At 59.4% G+C, this 22,685-nt stretch overlaps 1 protein-coding gene across 2 annotated transcripts in view; it reads right to left on the reverse strand.

The window, feature by feature from the left end:
* RUSC2 (RUN and SH3 domain containing 2) overlaps positions 1-22,685 on the reverse strand; it is a 46,401-nt gene that overhangs the window by 1,491 nt on the left and 22,225 nt on the right. For both annotated transcript variants that reach the window (XM_053293766.1, XM_053293767.1), the window contains exons 3-11: positions 13,566-14,273; positions 12,117-12,311; positions 10,224-10,367; positions 9,766-9,842; positions 8,593-8,767; positions 3,931-4,036; positions 3,498-3,544; positions 2,077-2,950; positions 564-749 (exon numbers count right to left, since the gene is read on the reverse strand). In XM_053293766.1, the coding sequence (XP_053149741.1) occupies positions 564-749; positions 2,077-2,950; positions 3,498-3,544; positions 3,931-4,036; positions 8,593-8,767; positions 9,766-9,842; positions 10,224-10,367; positions 12,117-12,311; positions 13,566-14,273 (2,512 nt within the window). The remainder of the gene's footprint in view (positions 1-563; positions 750-2,076; positions 2,951-3,497; positions 3,545-3,930; positions 4,037-8,592; positions 8,768-9,765; positions 9,843-10,223; positions 10,368-12,116; positions 12,312-13,565; positions 14,274-22,685) is intronic.

Here is a 22,685-nt window from a genome sequence, read left to right on the forward strand (position 1 = left end):
GGCAGCCAAGCCCCACTCCCCCCCCCGCCCCCTGGGGATTCCTGGGCAAGGCTCACGCTCTGCCCCAGCCCCCTGCCGAGAGCCTCCTCCCGGCACAAACCCTTCAGCATCTCTGGGGCGCTCTGTGTGGGGAGCCCTCTGCCTGCCGAGGGGGGCGGAGGCTGGGCGGCTCTTCTCCCTCGGCTGGGGAGGGATGCCATCCTCAGAGCCCCACTGTGGCTGCTGCTGCTCTCCTCCTGGCTATGGACGGGGGGGGGGGGGACATCTGGGCAGGGAAAGTGGCTCTCGCCTCTTGCACGGAGCCCTGCTGCCCCATACCTTCTCCCCCCCCCCCCAGCCACATGTCAGCAGCCCCAGTCCGTCCCCTGCCCCCACCCCCCCGGTGCAGGAAGGCTTGCGACAAAGAGGGCTCCCCCATGGCTCCGCTCAGCCGCTCCGCTCACCCCCGGCAGGTCGGTCGCGAGGACTTCAGCAACAAGCAGTGCTTGGGGCCCCCGGAGGGGCCCTTGGCCAGAGCCGGGCTGAACCCTGGCAGGCAAGCCGAGCCCAGCGGCCACACTCACCGGGGCGCCTCAAGGGACACTCCCCCGCCCGGCGGCTGCTGGGGCCAAGGAGGGAGCTGCTCTGCCGCCGCCGCCGCCAGCCTCTCCGGCTCCGAGGCTGCCTCTCTCCACACGCCGGCGGCCCCCACGGTCTGCGCCATCAGCTGGAAGACGGAGCGGTCCCAGCTCAGCCAGCCAGAAGGCAGCCTGGAGGGGGGGGGGAGAGAAAGGCAGTCCGGAGCAGCAGAACCCAGGGGTCCCAGTGCCGCAGCCAGGCCTACTCCCACCTCCGGGCAGACTCAGCGGGAAGGCCAAGGCCCTGGCCCCAAGACCCCGGGACAGACAAATGGGGGGGGGGGGGTCACTCCAGAGACTCCTCAAATCGGTCCATGGCTCTGGAGCAGGTCTTCAGCACTCTGAGCCACCAGCTGGATGTGGACTACCACTCCCATCACCCCCAGTCACAGCGGCCAACAGTCAGGAGTGATGGGGGCTGTAGGCCAGCGCCTGCAGGGGGGCCGCAGCGGAGCAGCCCGGAGAAAGGAGGGAGCAAGGGACAAATGCCCCCCTGCCTCAGGACCACCCCCCCGGCTGCCCGCCCTTGCCCCAGGGCAGGCGAGCCAGAAGGCCAACGCAGCCCCCACCCCCCAGGCCCCAAACCAGCACCGACAGCCGTCCTCTTGGCAGAGCAGTGCCTGCATCTTGGTAACAACGTTCGCATTGGGGCGGGACGACTCTAATGTTCTCCACTAAGTGGGGTCCGGAAACCTCACCTGGTGCAGAGTGCAGCCTTTGGGTGCTTGTGGAAGCCCAGGGGCATGGCCAAACGGCATCAGTCCTGCCCGGGTCCATTCATTCCCAGGCCCAGTTCAAAGTACTAGCTGTACCATTCAAAGCCCTGCAGGCGGGGGGGGGGGAGGAGTTGCCCATCCGAACGGAAGGGGCTTCTGAGCCGCCTCGCCAGCCAGGCTCTCCGAGACAAGCCCAAGAGGGCCGAGGGTGCTTCCTCTGCGCTGGCCACACACCTTTGGGGGACCCCCCCGAATCCCGGGAGTTTCCCCAGACTCCTCCCAATGTGGCGTGTCCAAAAGTGCTGGAGCTCAGATGGCTTCTAGCCAAAATCACGGGGCACGTCGTTTGCCAGCGAGGGCAACAAATAGAAGCAGAAATCCACACCCCTTACAGGGAGGCTGCGTAATATTCTTAGCATCACCTGCTGGCAGCCACCTGTGAATGAGTCTCTTTCCAGACGCCTTGAAAAATAAAAGATCGTTGACTCAAGGATTGCTGCAGCTGGCGCGGAGAACATTATGCAACATCCTGCTGAGATGTGTGGAGGTCTGCTTTCATTTATTATTATTATTATTATTATTATTATTATTATTATTATTTCTTGCTGCCATTTGCACTGCCTGGGAGAGCCTTGAGATAATGACTCCCTCTCAGAAGCTCCCCGGCCCGCCAGCTCCAAGACACCCCCCCAAACGCCAGTCCCACTGCCCAAGCCGCCCCGCCCTGCCAGAAACCCCCCTACCGGTTGGGCTGCTTGGAGTCCTTGGGCATTTTCCGGGAGCCAAAGAGGTGCCCCCATTTGGGCTGGCTGCTCTCGGGGACGCTGGCGCTGCTCTCCTCCAGCCCCTGCTGCTGCCGGCTGGGCCCAGCCTCCTTCTCCTTGGTGCGTTTCAGCTCGGTGAGCACGGAGTCCGGGGGGCTGCCCATCCAGAAGGGCCGGCTCTTCTCCTTGGCCGAGGGCTCCGGCCTCCAAGGGGCGGGCTCGGCAGCCTCCAATGGGGGGGCTCTGTTCTGGACGGGCACTTCCGAGACGGGGCCAGCCTCAGCCCCTTCCACCACTCCCTCCCTCGGAGGGGGGCCCTTCTTGGCCCCTGCCGCCGCCGCCTTCTTCTTCCGCTCGCAGCGGACGAGGCGAGAGCCCTCGGCGGGCCCCTCGATGTAGACCTGCGAGCTCTGCATGAGCTGGAACCACCAGCTGGCCTGCTTCTCCTTCTCCCGGGCCGCCTTCCGCCGCCGCTGCTCCGCGGCCGCCGCCGCCTCTGCCTCTGGGCCCCGCGGCGTGGGGCCCCCCAGCCCTTTGGCCCTCTCGGCTTGGGCGGCCTTCTCCGGGACCGGCTCCTGCTCAGCCTCCCAGCTGCTTCCCCCCCGTCGGGTCCTCATCAGCTGGAGGGTGGAGTGGGCCGAGAGCACCAGGTCCTGCTGGCCCCGGAGCAAGGCCTTCTGCTGCCGCTGCTCCCGGCCCATCTGCTGCAGCTGGTGCTCGAAGAGCAGGTCCAGGTCGAAGGGCAGCAGCGAGAGGGGCTGGAGCAGCAGCAGCACCTCCTCAAAGAGGCCCTGGCAGACCCCGTGCGCCAGCGGCAGGAAGCCCACCGGCTGGTAGTGGGCCTGGATGACGTCTGCAGCGGCGGGGGCGGGGGGGGGGGAGAAGAAGAAGAAGAGGCAGCCGTCAGTACTCGGCCCTGGCCACAACAGCCCAGGGGGCTGCCCCTCTACACGCCCCCCCCGGCCCCCACTCCGAGCGCCCAGGCAAGGAGTGCGGCCCTCCTGGGTGACAAACTGGCCTGGAGGTGCTGCCCCCCCCGCCCCCATGCCTGGTGACCACCATCCCAACAGCCAAGAGCTCCCGGATGTCTGCAGACTGGGAGATGGGTGGCCAGTTCCCTCTCCAGTTTCACACACTCCCCCCGCTTGGGACACCACCACCGCACTTGGGCAAGGCTCGGCAGGGGGTGGGGGGAGACCAGCAAGACCCCCCTCAGGCCCCTGGGCCTTCCCCACCCCACAGAGGGAAGCAGCCACTCCGCAAGTTCCTCTCCCGTCCAGCCTTCACACGTGGCCATTGCGGTGTCTGAGGCCCTCCCCACCCCACCCCACCCGGCACAGCAACTCTCTCCCCACACTCGGCGCCAGACAGGCCTAGATCCCACAGCCAGGTGCCCTCACCTTCATGGTTGTAGAGGTGATTGAACCAGAACTCCAGCGACCTGACGCTGTGGGAGGAGAAAGCAGGGAAAGGCGGTGAACGCCAGCAGGCGGTGTGCGGAGAGGGACCCCGAGGCTGGCTCACCACCTGGCCGGGCCTGAGCGGCGAGTGGGGGGTTGGTTGGCTCTCTCCAGGCCCCTGGGAGCAGCTGAGATCCCGCTGGGAAGAAGCCCCTCCAATGCAGCTGCTGGGAGAGAAGCCCCAAGGAGGGCCCGGCGGCGGCTGCTGCTGCTGCTGCTGCACAGAGACCTCACCTGGGCGCTGCCGGGCCTCTTGCCCCCACAGGAGACCGAGACCCACTTCTGCCTCCTCCCCTCCCCATCTACCGAGCATGGGCCCCCGGCCTGCAACTCCCTGCGCTGCGGCCAGGAGGGAGGGGAGGAGGCTCCTTACTTGAGAAGGCCAAAGACGAAGGCGTTGAAGCGCATGGTGTGGCTGGAGAGCTCCGGGTATTGGCTGACCTTGCTGTACAGACTGTGCAGGACCTTGGTGGAAGGGCCTGTGGGGGGGGGGAGAGAGAGCCCAGGAGGGTCAGCCGGTGGAGCTGGAGGCGGGGGGGGGGGGGGAGCGGAGGCCCAGGAGGAGGGGGGCCTGGGAGGGGCTGTGGCTGAAATCCATGAGCCGGATGGGGGGGGGCGCGGGCCAGGCCCACCTCCTGCCCTTCCTTTTTCAATTCAAAGAGACATGCCCGTTGGCACCACCCTAAGCATCACCCCCACCCCACAACGGCACTGCCTACAAGATCCAAGGGAGGACGGCAGGAGCGGCAAGGCCCACAGGGGTTGTCCTCTTTTCCGGTGAGGAAAGAGTCCCCACCCCAGGGACTTGTCCAAGCCAAAGAGGTCTGAGCACAATGGCGGCTCATCCTAAGGAGCCTGCGGGGGGTGGGGGGGGGACCAAAAGTCTCTCCTCTCTCTCCCGCCCCACTTGAAAGCCGAGCTGCCTGCAGGCTGGCCATTCATCAGGTAGAGCTGGGCAGCCCTCGGTCAGGGCAGGAGAGAGAGGAGCAACCCGAGCGGACTCTTTTGGAGCCCTCCTTCGGACGAGTCACTGCTGGCTGAACATCTTTCAGAAGCCCAGGAAGGCTTCAGGACCTGGCACCACATCTGGCAGGGTGGAGGAGAGGTGCGAAGGCCAGGTTTCCTGTTTGGTCTATTTCAATTGCTCACAACCTGCTTGGTCCCAGAGAAACTCTGGCAAGGAAAACAAGCGGCAGCGGCATCACAGCGAGCTAGAGCCCAGTGTGACACAGAACCCCCGCCCCCGCCAGGAAACTGGCTGCGCACATGATGGCAGGTGAAGAACAGCCTCGCCAGTGGAGGGCCCCTCTGGTCGCGCACCCCTTCCCAACCAAGCATGGCTGGAAGGAGCACCACAGAGGCCCCAAACTGCCCCCCGTGTCCCCCCAGGACCTCTGGAGAGCCTGGAGAAGTTCAGCCGAGAGACTGGAGACTGGAAAATGGAAGTCCTGCCCACATGAGGAGAACAGAAAGGAACAGAAACTCTGGCAAAGAAAATGCAAGGAGACCATAAGAGATGCAAAGAGAGAGCTTGAGGGGTATATCGTTAGGAGTGTCCCTTTTTACATATATCAGAGGCAGAAAACCTGCCAGGGAGGCAGTTGGGCCCTGAGGAGGATGTGAAAGGGATTATTAAGGAGGATAAGGAGATTGCAGAGAAGCTAAATGAGTTCTTTGCAGCTGCCTTCACGGCAGAGGATACTGAGCATATACCCTCTCCGGAATTGAGCTTTTCAGATTAAGAGGCTGAAGAACTGGGACAATTTGAGGTGATAAGGGAAGATGTTCTAAACTATCTTGAAAAACTAAAAAATAACTAATCGCCCAGGCCAGATAGCATCCACCCAAAAGTTCTGAAGGAACTCACGTGAAATTGCCGATCTCCTAGCAAAAATAGGTAACTTGACCCTACAATCAGGCTCTGTACCAGAGTCCTGGAAAGTAGCTAATGTGACTCCCATTTTTAAAAAGGGATCCAGGGGGAATCTGGGAAATTATAGGCCAGTTAGCTTAACTTCTCTGCCGAGTAAATTGATGGAAAGCATACTTAGGGACAAAATTGTTAGACATATAGAAGACCAGGCCTTGCTGAAGGAAAAGCAGCATGGCTTCTGCAAGGGCAAGCCTTGCCTCATGCATTCTGAAGTCACCACGGCAGTTCTGTCTGCCTGATTATTTCAAAAATGAATACTACTAATAACCAAACAACAACAACAAGAAAGAACTCTGAGCCAGAGTGGTACAGTGGTTAGTGTGCTGGACTAGACTGGGGAAATCCAAGTCCAAATCCCTATTCAGCCATGGAACTCACTGGGTGACTCTGGGACAGTCACTTATCTCTCAGCATAACCTTCCTCACAGGGCTGTTGGGAGGATAAATTTAACCATGTGCACCACTCTGAGCTTCTTGGAGGAAGCAAGGCTATACATGTCAAAGTAAATAAATCTATATAGCCCACAGGTAAAACAGAGACCAACTACAGAAGTGGAGAACAAATGCATTCTGACGTTACAAGGGCAGCTCTGTCTGCCGATTTAAAAATCCATACATAAATAATAGAAAAATCACAGGGTTTTTTTTACTGATGCTTGCTGCAGCTATGAACCATCTTCTGTAAATTAGAGGACGAAGCAAAGACACATGGGGACACCCTCTTCCTACTCCATGCCTGCTGAACAGCTGGGGTACCCACCAGTGTTCCCTGTAACAGGGATTTCATAGGAACATAGGAAGCTGCCATATACTGAGTCAGATCAATGGTCCATCTAACTCAGTATTGTCTACCCAGACTGGCAGCGGCTTCTCCAAGGTTGCAGGCAGGAATCTCTCTCAGCCCTGTCTTGGAGATGCCAGGAAGGAAACTTGGAACCGTCTGCTCTTCCCAGAGTGGATCCATCCCTTAAGGGGAATGTCTTACAGTGCTCACAGGTCAAGTCTCCCATTCATATGCAACCAGGGTGGACCCTGCTTAACTAAGGGGACAAGTCATGCTTGCGATCACAAGACCAGCTCTCCTCTCCCAGGTGTTGTTGACTACAACTCCCATAATCCCCAGCCGAAGACCATTGCAGCTGAGGATGCTGGAAGCTGTAGTCAACAACACCCGGAAATCCCTTTTACAGTGAACACTGGTGCCCACCACTTAGCCTGGGTGTCCATCCTAACAAGCAATGAATTTTTTTTTTTTAATAGAGACCACTTCCTTAATCTTTGCCTAATGAACCATAACCCCCAGCGGACATATTAATGTTACAGATACTGGCCACAATCCAGAGGAAAACCTAGTTAGCTCTCTGCATAGCAAATGGATTTTAAAAATTATTTACCTTCCAACAGAATCCATTCCTTCTCTACATCACACCTACATGGAAACTACTTCTGCAGTTATTTGAAAAATAGTTTGGACTTGGAAATCCATGCATATGCCCTAAAATAACCTTCTGGCTTCTTATGCCAGTTTCTAATCGAATTAGTCTAGTCTTGCAGTTTGCTGTTCCTTCCAGTGTTTTATGGCATGTCATTTTGAGAATGGGCCATAATGCTTTGCATACAGATCAAATCAGAGAGCAAGGGAGAGAAAGCAGAGGTCTCATCCTCCACTCCAAACAAACACAGATCAGATCAGACTACCAACATCTAGCCTGCCTACCTGCTCCCTAACCAAAATGGTGATTGGATTCTTCTGAGTAGCTAAAAGAAAAATACTTCCCCACTCTCTGGGCACTCTGATTGGCTGCCTGAGGAGTCAATCGGCCCAATAAACCCTCTCTGATTGGTTTAAAGGGTGGTCATAGGCCTGCCCACTTTGCAAAAACAAAAGTGAACATGCTTATTGGCTCCCGCCTTATTAATATTAATATTTTAAAAGATCTGGGGCTTTTGATTTGTTCTTCGAGGTTGGTGCTACTGTCGCCCACTTCATAACTCTCAGAACAGCGGCAGGCTGCAAGCAAGAGCAGCAGGCAACAACAGAGGAACAACAGTAGGCACATAAAATGGAAGCAGAGGCAACCTGGATGACAGAGATATTTAAGGAGAGCACTGCCCACTTTGCCCATAGATAAGATCCACCCCTGGCATGGAGTAGAGAGAGTGGACGGGGGAAATCTTTCTCCCCCTCTCACAACACTAGAACCAGGGGCCATCCCATGAAACTGAAGGCCAGGAAATATAGGACCAACAAATGGAAGTCCTTTTCCACACAGCGCATAATTAATTTATGGAATTCTTTGCCATGGGGTGTGGTGATGGCCACTAGTTTGGATGGCTTTAAGAGGGGCTTAGACAAATTCACAGAGGACAGAAATTCTATCAATGGCTACTAGTTGGTGGCTACAGGCTACCTCCAGCCTCAGAGGCGAAGTACCAGAATACCAGGGATACTACCACCACTGCTACAAATATGTATATACTGCTCTTCAACCAAAGTTCTCAAGGTGGTTTAAATAGAACAATACCAGGTGCATGCCCTCCGCTCTTGCCTGTGGGCTTCCTGCGGTGGCATCTGGTGGGCCAATGTGGGAAACAGGATGCTGGACTAGATGGGCCTCCTTGAAAGGCCTGATCCAGCATGGCTGTGCTTATAGAGAGAGCTGAGGGCTCCTCCACACCACCCTCCTGGTCCATCCAGGTGTGGTCTAAGCCCCACCCTCTCCCCACTGAAAAGCTGATGCCAGCTCTCTCGTGAGCAGCGTCTGCAGACAATCCAAGGCAGCTGGGCTTCCTCTCTGTCTGTTTCGTTGCCCACCTACAATGGCAGCCAAGACCCCAGGCAACCTGCTCTCTGCCCCCCCCCGCCCCCCAAAAAGCCGACACGCCAGGAACTCCCGTTGCTTGCAGTGTTTTGACTCGATTTTTAAAGTATTGCTCGCATCTTCCCATGAGACCAGTAAGCCTCACCGGGAACTGCTCAGGGCCACTCAAGCACACGGAGGGGTGTGTGTGATGAGGCCTGAGTCTCAAAAGGGGGCCGGGGCGAAGGTGGGGGCTACTCAAGGCGTGGGGGCTGCGGGGGGGGGACAAGGGGCTGCCTACCCAGCTGGGTGGAGGCCTCCACCACGCTCCAAGGGAGGTTCCGCCTCTGGCCAATGATGACATCCAGCACGTAGGCCTTGAGCCCATCGCTCAGGACGTCGCGGATGGCCGGGCAGAGGTACTTCAGGATGAGATGTCCCACGTTGGGGCTCACGGAGCTGTTTCCCAGCTTGGCCTGCGGAGACGGAGCGGGGAGAGTGGGTGGGGCAGGCCGTGCAGTGCTCAGCCCCATGCCCGGACGGACCTGCCGGGCTGACCGCTCCTTGGCTGGGACCCGGTTCCTTTCCCGCTGCTGGGGCTCATCCCTGCTCCAGCCCCATGCCTCAGTTTCCCAGTGAGGCTGCTCCTGCAGCCCAGCTGAGCGCCATGCCCACCCCACCCCCTTTCCGGCAGCACCCCAAACGCTTAAAGCATCCAGCTGGGGCAGGAAGTGGCATCATGAAAGATCCGCAGGAGGGGGCGGGAGCCAAAGGGGCCCTCATCCCAAAGGGCCCTCTGCAAGGGGTTCCCCACCCTCCTCGACTGCAGCTGAGAGGCCCATTGCGGGACACGCCCGGCTGCCTTTTGCAGGTGGAGGCTTGAAGGTGACCAGAGACGGGCCCAAGACCGCCCAGGGCGTCATCCAGGCCAGACGGTGGGGCCTGCGCTGGAGTCTCTCAGCCCCAAGGCGGCTGCAAGGGGGGTCTCACTCGGTCGTCCCTCTAAGGGGTCGAGAGAGACGGCAGGCTGCAAATCCTCCAGACTGCTCCGAATGAGCCCCACGCAACTCCCTGCCGCAGGGCTTGGAGGCGGCACACGCGGCCCCCTGGAAAAGACACACAGCCCCCCACTTCCCACCCCCCTCGCCACGGCCAAAGAGCCACCTCCCAGAACCAGAGCTGCTCTCCCTGGTGTGTGTGTGGGGTGGGGGGCAGGAGAGTGGGCTGCCCACACCTCCCAGGCTGGCTGCAGCAGAGGGCTGGCAGGGGGGCCTCATTCCCAGCCTCCCCTCTGAGCGCCTGAAACCCTGAAGCCCCAGCGAGGCCTCCTGCAGAGCCAAAGGCCTGGGAGTCTGCAGAGAGCCAAGAGGGCACCACTGTGCCCGAGATGGGGAGGCCAAAGGCCAGCAGCCACGAAAGGGCCGTGGGGGGCGGCAGGCCCCGGCCACCTGAGAGCGCCAGCTGCTCCGCTCACCTTCACGCCGGGGTCTCTGCTGGTCCCAAAATGCACCACGATCAGATCCACAGCCATGTTGATGGCCTTGACCAGACCTGCGGGGCCAACAGACAAGAGCAGCAGGTGAGAGGCGTGCAGGCGCCTGGGATGCTTCCAAGCCAGGCAGAGCACCGTCCAGCCACGCCCATGCCCCCCCCCATCCGCCAACAGAGCCCCTTCCCACTCAGGATCCGCCTGGGCCCTGCCCGAGAGCGGGCTGAGCCCCTCTGGTGGCTGGGCAGGCTGCTTGGGCTTGGCTGGAGCTGGAAGCTTCTCTTGCAGGGTTTCTCTGTTGATTCGGGTTTCCTGGTGTGGTGCAAGCCGGCCCAAATCTCCAGGAAAGGGAGAGGCACACCGCTCCTACCATCAAGGCCAAGCCAAGCCGCCCCGGGAGGAGGCTGGGCGGGCGCTCCCTGGCCCGGGCAGCCAGGACCAACCTTTCTTCTGCAGCAGGTCAATGGAGATGGACTCCGTGGTGCCGTCTGGCGAGAGGCAGAACTCGGCCGGGGGCTTTTCTGCCAAGGAGAAGTAGTCTGGGAAGAAGTCGGAGTAGTTGAGCTGCAGCTGCTTCACCGGCTGCCCTGCAGGGATCAGCGAGAAGGGGGGGGTGTCAGGACCCCATGGCACAGGAAGGACCGGGGGGGGGGATCTGAGGCCAGAGGAGCCTGCGGAGCTTGGCGGGGGTGAGGAGGGCCAGTCCTCACCCCGGCCTCGGAGGTTGAAGCTCGGCTTGCCCCAGAAGTAGCTGTCAAGCCTGGGGAGAGGCAGTTCCAGGCCTTCTCTATGGGCCCGTTTGGGTGCCACTTCCACGTGGTCAAGTCCTCAGGAGGTGCCTCTACCATATCAGTTTCAAGATGGAAGGCTTATGCAGGTACACCCCCCTCCCTCCCTCCCAGCAGCTGACACTTCCTTCATTGTTACAGAAGCCAAGGCGGGAGGAAGAGGGACAAGCAAGGCCAGCGGGCCGGGTGGGGAGGCCGCAGGGGTAGTTGCCAAATATTTGAAAGGAATGCAGGAAGAAGAGCAGGGGGCATTTGGGCTCACAGGGCCCAAGGACGGGATCCCGGACAGAACGTTCTTCCTGCTGCCTGCCTGAGCTTCAGGGCAAATCGACAGTCCAGAGAGAGTCATGGCATCTCTGACGGCCCAAGGTTTCCAGGAGTGGGGGTGGGCCACAAGTCAGGATTAAGGTGAGGAGAGAGGAGAGCTGGTCTTGGGGCAGCAAGCATGACTTGTCCCCATAGCTAAGCAGGGTCTGCCCTGGTTGCATATGAATGGGAGACTTGATGTGTGAGCACTGCAAGATATTCCCCTCCGGGGATGGAGCCGCTCTGGGAAGAGCATTTGAAGTTTCAAGTTCCCTCCCTGGCTTCTCCAAGACAGGGCAGAGAGAGACTCCTGCCTGCAATCTTGGAGAAGTTGCTGCCAGTCTGTGAAGACAATACTGAGCTAGATAGACCAATGGTCTGACTCACTATGTGGCAGTTTCCTAGGTTCCTAAGGTGCCCTGAAATCAATCACACTGAAGCACCAGGAACTAATACTCAGGGCCAGAGCTGTGGGACTCTGTGCCACAGTGCGGTGAGGGGGGAGTGGCTGTCCTGCTCTCTGCCGCACTTCAGCACCACCCCTGCAGGTGGCAGAGAGGGGCAATGCAGGCACCTACTCAGAGGTCAGGTGACACAAGGGGTCAATGGGGTGTCGCCTGAGTGCTTTCCAGATCACACTCAGCAACGGGGTCATGTTGGATCTCGGAAGTATCTTTCCACACTTCCTGCACTGTGACACCGCAGTCCCTACGGGGCCAGCAGGGGGCCGTTCACATTTCCGATGCCTTGTTTCGAATTTAATCGCTGCAATATAGAGCGAGGACTTCGTAGATCTGGAGGAAAAGGTTGCTGTTTTCTCAGGTTGTTGGTTTCTGTGAGATGGCTCCCCCTGCCTGTTTACGTTTCAAATGCAACTTGCCTGAAGGGAGGCATTTTGCTGCTGTTGAGCAGCTAGCCTGGAAAGCACCCGGGGTCTAGGAAGCCCTCAACAATGGCCGGGCTCCTCCAGCTAAGCAACTCCTCTGGCCGGTGCAAGCAGGGCAGTCTTCTGCTTAGGGTGCTCAGCACCAAGGGCTGGCCTACACGATCCACTGGTTCCCCCCAACCCGCATCCCACCAGGGCAACTTCAGGATGGGGACCAAGGCTTGAGGCTCTGTGCCCCACTCCCCCCCCCCCCGAGACAAGCCACGGGAGCCCTTCCCTGGGCCCAAGTGAAGTCACCCAAACTGGCCAAGAGCGAGGCCAGGGCGGGGAGAGCCCGGCAGACGGCTGAGCCGCACCGTTGAGCCGGCAGCTGGCCCGTCCCCCGTTCAGGGCGGTGCCGGGGAAGTCGAAGATGGGGTTCCTCCAGGGCAGCCTGCCCTCCTGCGGCTTCCAGTCCAGGCTGCACACCAGCCCCGAGACACGGTCCAGTCCCAGAGGGTTCCTGCGCCGATACTCCCGCCACTTGAGCGCTTGTGGAGAGAGATGGTTCGCTGCGCAGCCAGCAAAGGGAAGCCACGCGCCAGCCAGCGGGGCAGAGCAGCAGGGGGGGGGAGGAAAGAGAGAGAGAGAGAGAGAGGAGACGAGGACAGGGACAGGGAGAGCCAGTTAGCCGGCATCCAGCAGCATGGCAGAGACTCAAGCCCCATGGAGGCACAGCGGGGAGGGAGCCTGCTGAGGAGGGGCAGGGAGGCCCAGAGGGCCTCCCGGGTCTGGGTGGGGCAGCACCAAACTCTGGCCGGCTTTGTGTGTGAACCCGGCCCCAGCAGGCTCCTTCAGCTGCTGTGCAGCAGCAACCAGAAGGCCAGGTGTGGGGGCTGTGTGTGCCCCCTCGTCCTCTCTTGTGCAGGGGCCAGCCAGCAACACCCCACACTCCACTGGGGGAGAACTGGCCGCCTTGCCTCCTGCATGCCCACGGCCCAGCCAGCCAGCCTGCCCCCCACCCCAGCAGAGCAGAGGACTTGCTGGCCAGACACCTCCCCCCCACCAACACTACGGGTGGCCGGTGGTCTCAATGACACTGGTGGGGCTGAGTTGGCCGCACGGGACTGCATTCGGCTGCCCCCAAAGAGGCCCCCGGAGCTGCCTCTGGCCCCATGTGTGACTCAGACGGCAGCCCTGGACTGGTATCCTCTCGCTCCCGTGGGCCCCGAGGCCGTCCCGGGGGAGGTGCCTGGCGTGTGCAGGACCAACTCTGGCATCTTTGCTCTTCTGGGGCTCTGGCATTTTCAAGGGGGAAGATGGGGAAGGAGGTGACCCACCCCCACCCCCGTGGACACCACAGAGGGCAGCCTGGGGGCCTTGGCACTGGCCCTGGAGAAAGGTCTCCAGGGCGGCTCTCCTGGGCTCCCTCCCTGCCCTGGGGTGTGCCTTCCCCAAGACACACACACACACACCCCGCCCCCAGTGACGAAGCCCTTCCTGCCCACGGGGCGTCCGTCCCATCCAGGGACTCTGGGCAAAGCACTGGGGATCCTCAAGGGAAGAAGCTTCCAGAGCTCTCCGCAGCGGGGCTCTCCTTGCCGATCCAGCCAGGAACCAAAGGCAGGCACCGCCCCCCCCCCGGCTGGCACGGAGAGTCCACCAGCACGGATTCCAGTCCTTTCCCGCCCTGGACCCCACATGGGGGAGAGCCAGTCTGCCCACCCTCACAAGACGGGGTGTGTGTGTGTGTGATTTGTTCCCCTGCTTGCAAAAGTCCGTTCTCTGCGCAGTGGCCGCCTGGCCTGGCCTGAAGGGGCACCTACCATTGAGGGGCCGGGAGAGGACGGTGCCTGTCGTCGTCCCTGTGCTGATGGCCTCGCTGCAGCCAACCTTCCGGTGGGGGTCCGGCTGGCCCCCGGCCGTGGACACGCTCAGCCCCCCCGAAGCGCCATGGAGCCGGCAGGCGGCAGGCAGGGCAGCCGGGCCCTCGCTCAGCCCCTCCTGCTTGGGGGCCGGCCGGGGGCTCTCCTCCTTCCTCCTCTGCAAGGTGGCCGGGGAGGGCCTGGGGGGCAGGAGGTTGGCCGAGGCCGGGCAGGAGCGGCTGCGGGGAGGCTGGCTGCCTCCGGGGCGGGGCGAGCAGGAGGGAGAGTCCGCGCTGGGGAAGGAAGGCACACAGTGGCTGCGCACGGGAGAGTAGCTGCCCAGCGGGGAGGGGCGGGCGGTCTCCGGGCCGGGCTTCTTGGCAGCGGCGCCATCCGCGGAGCGCTGGCGGTGCCCCCGGGGGGGGCCGCCCCCCACCACCATGGGCTGCTCGGCGGAGGTGGCCGGGGCCTGAGAGGCGGAGGAGAGCGGCTGCCCGCCCGAGCGGCTGTAGAGCTGGGAGAGGCTGGAGGCCGTGTGGCTGTGCAGGGCCCGGGCCTTGGGCTGCCTGGGGAAGCGGTGCTGGAAGACGAAGGGCTGGATGGGCAGCGTGGTCGGCCGCTGGTCCTTGCTGTAGCGCACCACCGCCTTGCTGCTGTCGGCTGCGCCGCCTGCAGGGGGAGACAGAGAGCAAGCCTGGCCAGGGAGAACAGGGGAGCAGGCAAGAGGCCAGGGGCTGGGGGGCCGGGCTGGGGGGAGGGCCCGGACCCCCTGGGGAAAGCCCAAGGGGGGGGCTCTGCCCTGGGGCCCCATCCAGGCTTCCTGCTGACAGCTGCTTCAGACAGTGGCGTCACTCGCAGACCCACAAAGGAGGCGAGTTGGGGGTGACCCTCCCCAGGCCCCAGAACCCCTGCTGGCTGAAGCCTGCCCACCCCAGAACCAAAGCTCTCCCACCCGCGAGCAGAGGTGGGCATCAACACCAGCCATCTGGAGGAGGAGGAGCGGGGCGGGGGGAGCCCATAGAGGGCCGGGGCTCTGAACCAAATCAGTGGGGAAGGCATTGCCGCCGCCGCCTGGAGCCACACTCCCCTTGCCGAAGGAAGGGCAGGTGGAGCTCCTGCAGCCTCCATAGCTGGGGCAGATGCCTCCCTCCCCGCCCCTCTCGCTTTGGGCCCAAGAGGCAGGCAATTCCCGGGCCAAAGGGAAGGAAAGCATGGAAGAGTCCACCCCCCCGCCCCGTCAGAGAGAGGCTATCTCTGGACTCTGGCCAATCACAGAGAGCCAGCGTGGTGTAGTGGTTAGAGTGCTGAACTAGGACCGGGGAGACCTGAGTTCAAATCCCCCTTCAGCCATGAAACCAGCTGGGTGACTCTGGGCCAGTCACTTCTCTCTCAGCCTAGCCTACTTCACAGGGTTGTTGTGAAAGAGAAACTCAAGTATGTCGTACACCGCTCTGGGCTCCGCGGAGGAAGAGCGGGATCTAAATGGAAAATAATGTAATGTAAAACAACAACAACAACAACAACAAGGTTCTGGTTCTTGGAGCTTCCCATCAACGAGCAAAACTCAAGGGGGAGTGCGGAAGGCGTCTGACTTCCGGGCTCTCCGGGCATCCGGACAGGAAAGCCTTCCTCTCCCAGAAAAGCCCAGCCCGGCCAAAGCCGGCCTTTGTGCAAGGAAGGCTCCTGGGCAGCAGGCCAGCCCCTCCCTGCTGGGCAGGCTCCAAAGTGCAGCCCGGCCAGCTCCCACGTCTAGCAGCGCAGGGAGTGGCCGTGGGCAAGCCCCTTGCCCCCAGGAGGAGCATCCCCTCGCACTCAGGGCTGCAGGGCCCTCTCCCGGGTGCTGCTGCTGCTGCTGCTGCTGGGCCTGGAAGGAGCCTTCCCCACCACCCTGCGGCCCCAGATCCTTCCAGCAGGGCGCCTGGCTTTGGGGAAGCTGGCTGGCAGGCAGGCAGGCAAGACGGGCAGGCCCAGAGCCCCTGGGAGCTCCTGCCTGGACCAGTGCTGGGCGGGGGCTCCCTGGATCTGCTGCAGCAGGACGCTCTCCCTGAGCAAGAGGCGGGGTGGGCGGGCGGGCGGGGGCTGGCAGCAGGCTCTCTCCAGCACCACTGGGACAGCTTGCCGCAGGAGGGGGCGGCTGGCCTGAGTCTTAGCCCCCCAACTCAGCAGCCCCCAACAAAACTGCAGCCCAAGAGGAATTGGGGGGGGCAGGCAGAGCCCACAAGGGTCCTCTCCATGCACTGGGGACGCCCCCACCTCGCCCCTCTGGCCCCGGCCAGCCCATCCAGCCCACCTCATCTGCCTCTGACCTCGCACAGCCTGTACCCAGACTGGCCCCTCTGCCAGCATCCCTGACACCTGCCAGCCCTGCAGCGGACCCCCGCCCCCCCTCCCCAACCCAAGCAGGCGGAGAGTGGCTGCCACCACCAGGCCCTGCCCAGAAGACCCCGCTCCGGCCCCACTGCCTGACCCCCCCCCACCAGCCCTGCCTGGCTTGGACTGGGCTCTGCTCCTGGTCCAGCTGCCCCCCCCCCCCCGGCACTGGGCTAGTTGCGAAAGGTTCCCAATGGCTGCTCAGGCCTTCAGGGTTATTGTAGAGATACTTTGGGTGAAGTGAGGTGGGGTGCTGGGGGACCCAAGGAGCATTTGCAGCCCATCCAGGTCCAAACCCCGAACCCACAGGCGGCGGGGGGGGGCCTTGGCAGGGAATCGGGAGGAATGTGGCAGGCCCCTCTCGGCCATGTTGCCCACCAGTCAGAGTGCCTTGGCTCAGCAAATCCTGCCAGCTCACGCTGAACCAAGGCCATGTGGGACATGACTGCACATGACTGTGGGGATCATTTGAGCCACTCCGTCCCTTTCAGTGCAGCAACAGGAAACGGAGGAGGAGGAGGAGGAGGAGGAGGAGACAGACACGGCAGCTGTTGGGGAGCTGGACAGGGGCTAGCAAGAGAGGAGGGGGAGCCCCCCCCAAGAGAACCCACCCCCCACTTCTGCTCACCTCTCCAGAAGGGCAGGGGCTCTTCAGATTGGCAAGGACCAGCCAGAGAGCAACAGACCAAGTGTGGAACTGGCACCCCCGTCACCCCCCCCCCAAACTGGCAAATCCCGCTGGCTGCCCTCCTCACACACAGCCTGCAGCAGGGAAACCCCCACTCAGCCCACACCCAGCCAGCCCCCCAGCCCTTTAACCTGTGTGAGGTCCTGGGTTGGGACTCTCAGCGAGGGAAGAGAACTTTGTTGTTGCTGCTGCTGCTGCCCTTAGCAGGCCCAGCTGCTGGCTGAAATGGGAGACCCCAGCTGGGGGGAGGGAGGGGGGGAGGGAGGGGTCACATGCAGGCAGCCCTCCCCCCCCCCCCCCGGCACAGGACAGGCCTCTCTCCTTCCAGCTCCTCCCCCTCCTGTGCGGGTCCAAAGCACACGCTTGGCTTCAGGCAGACCCACCTGGGAGCTGCTGGGCAAGGTCTGTCTCCCAGCTGCAGAAGCCGCCTTCCTCCGTGCAGGGGAGGCCGCCTCGGAAGGCAAACTGGGGGGCTGCCAAAAGCAGGCAAAGGAGACTCCCTCCCTCCCTCCCCTGAGACAGAAGGGAGGAGACCAGAAGCTGCCCCTTCTGAGGACAGAGGAGGCGGCGAGCGGCAGACCCCCAGCAAAGGAGCTCCAAGGATCCTCCTCCTGCTGACAGCATCAGCAAAGCACCCCTCAGACTCAGAGCAGCTTGGAAACACCCCCCAAGCAGCGCAACGAGCCCCTGTAAAGCGCAAGAGAGAGAAGCCTCTCTCCTGCACCAAAAGGTGTGTAAAGCCAAGTGTGCCGTCAGGGCACCCGTCGACTCCTGGCGCCCAGAGAGCCCTGAGGTTGTCTTGGGTAGAATCCAGGAGGGGTTGGCCATGGCCTCCTCCCGCGCAGGATGAGGTGAGGCCTTTCAGCACCTTCCTAGATCGCTGCTGCCCAATGTACGCACTGTAAAACTGGGCACATCTTTGGGGGCAGCCGAGATTGACCCACGGTGACAACCGTACTAACAAGAAGTTCTCCCCTTCTGCTCAGACCCAGGCCTGGCTGAACATTAGGGGTGTGCACCGGACCGCGGACCTGCGGCTCGGCACTGGGGTGGGGGGGTCCATTAAGGGCGGGGGGGGCTTTACTCACCCCTCCCGCGCTTTGCTGCTTCGGCGCCATAATTAGTTTAAAAAATGCGCTGCAGAATCCCTCGCCGCTCCGGGGCTCCTTCTTGACTTCAAAATCGGGCGGCAGGATACTTCCGTGCCGCCCCCAAAGCCCCCTCAAGCCATTTGAGCTCTTTAAATCTCGCCCCGGGACCGAGTGCTAAAGCGCTCGGGCGGGCGGCGGGGAGATGTCCTTCCGTCCACCCGCCCCCTTCCCTGCCTTCTGTGAAGTGCAGGGAGCCTTCTGCACGCACAGCCCTGTCTGGGGGAACAAGAACCGCAAGCCCTACGGAAGAGTCCTACGGAAGCGGGACACCAGCTGTAGCCCCTTTGCCCCCCCCGTCCCCCATCCCCGAGCAGGAGCCCAAAAGGCTCAAAAGGCGCAGAGCATTCAGGGGCCTGCATCGTGGCCGGGCCAGTGAAGCGCCTGCTGGCCATTTCCCCGCAATCGCTTTGGCCGAGTGGCCGTGTCCCCCGCAATTCCGGGTTTCACCCAGATTTTAAGCCTCTCATCCAGCTTGCTTAGCCCACCCAGGTGCTAGCTTTTATTAAAAAAACAAACGAGCAGGGGGGCTGCTCAGCATCGGGAGGCCCTTTCCTGGGAGCCAAGTGGCTGCTGGGGATGCCGGCTGGGGCGGCTGCCTCCCCGGAGCGCCCTGCCCACACCAGGAGCCACGGCCCCCTTTTGCCGGGGATCCACCCCTCTGCAGGAGCTGCCCCACTTGCCACCCGGCAGCAGAACCAGCAGAGCTGCCGCCGCTGTGGGGATCCATGTCTGCCGAGTGGCAGCTCCAGGCAGAGAGCAAAGAAGGGGGTCAGCCTGCGTGGTGCAGTGGTTAGAGTGCTGGACTAGGACCGGGGAGAGCCAAGTTCCGATCCCCATTCAGCCATGAAGCTCGCTGGGTGACTCTGGGCCGGTCACTTCTCTCTCAGCCTAGCCTACTCCACAGGGTTGTTGTGAAAGAGAAACTCAAGTATGTAGTACACCGCTCTGGGCTCCTTGGAGGAAGAGCGGGATATAAAATGCAAAACAACAACAGCAGCAGCTTCCCACAAGGGCCAGTCTCCTCTGCGTTCCACGCAGCAGAACCTTGGTGTTGCTGCTGGCGTGGACGCAGGGCATTTCCAGACAGGGAACAGTCTGCTTGAATATGGAAGGTCTTTTGGTTTATAAACTCTCTTTACACATTATGTCACTTCATTTTGCAATTTTCATCACAGATTTCCTTCAAACAGCCAGCAGATGGCGCTGTGAAATAGCGCATGGAGCAGTAAGCAATGCAAACAGGGAATCAATAAATGTGAAGACACAGGCGGGGTGGGTGGGTGGGAGGGAACCCTGTGGCCAGCAAGTGGGCAGAGAACTTCCGGGGGGTTATTTTTCAGAATCCATGCCCTGGCAGCATCATAAATCTGTAGTTAAATCATCAACGAGGGCCTTTGGCCATTAAAAAAAACAAAATCAAACTTTTACACACAGCAGGCTTTGCCATGAGTTTACTGGGAGGCTGTACTGCGAAATTGAAGTTGTCCCCCCAAAATGATATAAATCGGGCTACACTCTTAAGGCGCAGTGAAAAACCCAAATTGTGTGTGAGCTGCTCCCTGATCACTCACAGGGACTTCGGGGTAGATCTGGCCGAAATGTGGACGCACACCCCCGCTCCATTCTGGAGGAGCTATGAGTTAAAGGGCTTTAAAAGCCACATGTGAAAAACTTCCTGGTAGTAGCTGCTTTAAAAATATATGAGGGGAAAATAGCAGTACAAATGCTCTATGCTACTGAGATCTGGGAACTGGGCCAGCTGACTGACTGAGAAATTATTCAGAATAAGTTCATAAGAAATCTTCTGAGCGCTTTCCAGATTAGCCGCTCAACAGCAGCAAAATGCCTCCGTTCAGGCAAATCGCTTTCAAAACATAAACAGCAGGGGGAGCAGTCTCGCAGAAACTAACAACCCCCCAAAACAGCAACTTCTTTACACAGGATATATGACATCATAGCACTATACTGCAGTGATTAAATTCGAAACAAGGCATTGGAAATATGAACGGCGCCCTGCTGTCAGTGAAGGGACTGCAGTGTCACAACACAGGTACTGTGGAAGCACACTTCAGTGATTCGTCGTGACCCCATTGCGGGGTGTAATCTGGAAAGGACCCCGGCCCTTCTATCTAGTAACATAGGAAGCTGTCATATACTGAGTCAGACCATTGGTCTAGCTAGCTCAGTATTGTCTTCACAGACTGGCAGCGGCTTCTCCAAGGTTGAAGGCAGGACTCTCTCTCTGCCCTATCTTGGAGATGCTGCCAGGGAGGGAACCGGGAACCTTCTGCTCTTCCCAGAGTGGCTCCACCCAATGAGGGGAATATCTTACAGTGCTCACATGTGGTCTCCCATTCAAATTTATTTATTTATTTATTTATTTATTTTAAATATTGATGCCCCACCCCTCCAGTGCACTACTGCACGGGGCAGATCACAACAATAAGATTGACACAAGATACAATAAAAGTAATAAAATTAACTAAATTAAACAAACAAAAAAAGTTGTCAGATTGAAAACCACAATCATTATTAGGTTCAAATCAAAACTGAAAATTATAAAAAGCTAAGGAACCTACCAGATATAACCAAAAAATGGAGCATTAAAAAGCCTCCTTAAAAAGGTGCATTTTAAGATGTTTTTTAAAAACACTGGGGGAGGGAGCATGGCGAAGCTCTTCAGGGAGGGCGTTCCAAAGCCAAGGGGCCACAACCGAAAGGGCCCTGTCTCTAGTCCCCACCAACTGGATCTCTGTCAGTGATGGGGTCATGAGTAGGGCCTGAGATGATGAGCGGAGGGCCCTGGCAGATTCATATGGGTGAATGCGGTCCGACAGGTACCCCGGCCCCATGCCATGAAGGGCTTTACAACCAGGGTGGAGCCTGCTTAGCTAGGGAGACAAGTCATGCTTGTTACCACAAGACCAGCTCTCCTCTGCTGCCCTTCTCCAAGCCGAGATGGGGCTACCCACTGTCTCCTCAAGAGTGAGGCTCTACATGTGATCGGTGAAGGGAGGGAGCCATTCCTGGATGGCCAAATCGGCTGCCCACACTGTTGGAAGTTAAAGGGTGTTTGCGCTGTCTCTTGTCTCAGACAGTGGAGGACAGACTAATGAGTCAGAGGGCTAGAGAGTCAAGACATTGGTCATCCCTTCTCCACTGCTCTGATGCTATCCCTTTGAAATGTAGATTGCTACTCTCAGAGACTAACTTCCTTCCTCTCTCTCTCTCTCTCTTCCCTACCTGCCCTTCTGCCTTGCAACATGGCAAGCCTCTCTCCCTGCACCATATGTGCAGAGAAGATGCAGAATCCATCTGCATCCAGCTAGCTAGACAGATTAGAGATCCTAACTCCTCACTCTCCTATCTAGAATGGAGTTCCTTAATAAATGCCTTTTATCTCTATATATATTTCTCCTGGGTGTGACCAGGAAAAATGCGTCCCGGCAGCCCAGTTGATTGGCTGGGCTGCGGGGGCGCCCGATTGGTCCTGGCGCACCCAGGAGAATTGCCTGGCTGGGCGGCTGCAGAGGCAAGGCGGCAGGCCCGGCCGCGGTGGGCCAGGCGGTGGCGGTGGGCCAGCTAGAGGCACAGATGCTCTGTGCCCGGGCCCACTAGTATTGATTGGAAACCACGAACTGGCTCCAAGCTACTTTCCTCTCAGCACACACGCATGCCCAACCAAATTGCCGCTGTGTTGTGCCTCTGTGCACTCTGCTAGAATGAGAAAGGGCTTCTCTCACCACAGAGAACTCCCAACACAGACAACCACCGTCTCTGTCACGGAGCCAGTGGGGATCCTGGTGGCCCTTACGGCCGCTTGAAAGCAGGCTGGGCTCCCTTCGCCCCCTTTCAAGTGGTCGTGTGAAGAGCCTCAATGTTTCTTTACCTTAAAAGATGGTTAGTGATGCCGAACCATTATTTGGCTAAACTGTGTTGATCTGCGGTGAGAGACCTCTTCAAGCAACCCACATGCAAGCTAAAACTTAGAGACGGGCTTTTTTTGGACAGGATTCTAATCAGTATTTTGAAATCATTCCTCAAACTGGTTTCAGCAGATGGTAACAGCCCATTAAGACTGGTAGCCAGTCGTGGCTCATCCTAGTGTGTGTGTGTGTGTGTGTGTGTGTGTGTGTGTGTGTGTGTGTGCCGAATGAGGCACAGCTGCCTCTGCTTCCTGGCAACTCAGGTTGCTCCGCTCTCTCTCCTGCGCTACCTGCAGGCTGACCATTTGTCAGGTAAAGCTCTGCAACTCCGTCTGATGATGGCCAGCCTGCAGGCAGTGCAACGCTAAGGCAGGGCAGGAGAGAGAGGAGCAACCCAAACGACCTCCTTTGGGGCCTCCCTGGCTCATTAAGGTGATCCGCTACTGCTGGCAGCGCTCTGTCTCGTTATCTTCAATCACTGACCAATCATGCTTTGCAACAAGCTTTGACTGGACTGCATTTCCAAACTCTGCCACGAAGGGCCCAGTTGACCAATGTCTCTGTGCCCGGTGCCCTCTTCTGCGCAGTGGGCGACCGCTGGTGCCTTGGCTGAAAAGGAGGAGTGATGGGATGTCAGCTGAGCACATCTCGAGCTGACTTTCAGATCCCGATCCAAAGGCTACCAGCCAAGTGGCTCTGTTGGCCGCAGCTGCTAAAAAGATCACAATCAGGGTTTCAAAGTCTATAGTCGTAAATTGTGTGTATGAGCAACTGATTTGATTCTATCCAGAAGTGGACAGGTTCTGCATTCTATATTGTAGTTCTCTTTCATTTTAACTCTAATTATTTCAGAATGTTAGTTCTATTTTATTGAAATGTCATTAATTATGCTTTGCTTTTATTAATTAATTAATTTATTATTATTATTTACATTTTATATCCTGCT

Source organism: Hemicordylus capensis, chromosome 2, assembly GCF_027244095.1.
Source record: "Hemicordylus capensis ecotype Gifberg chromosome 2, rHemCap1.1.pri, whole genome shotgun sequence".
Classification (NCBI taxonomy): Eukaryota; Metazoa; Chordata; class Lepidosauria; order Squamata; family Cordylidae; genus Hemicordylus; species Hemicordylus capensis.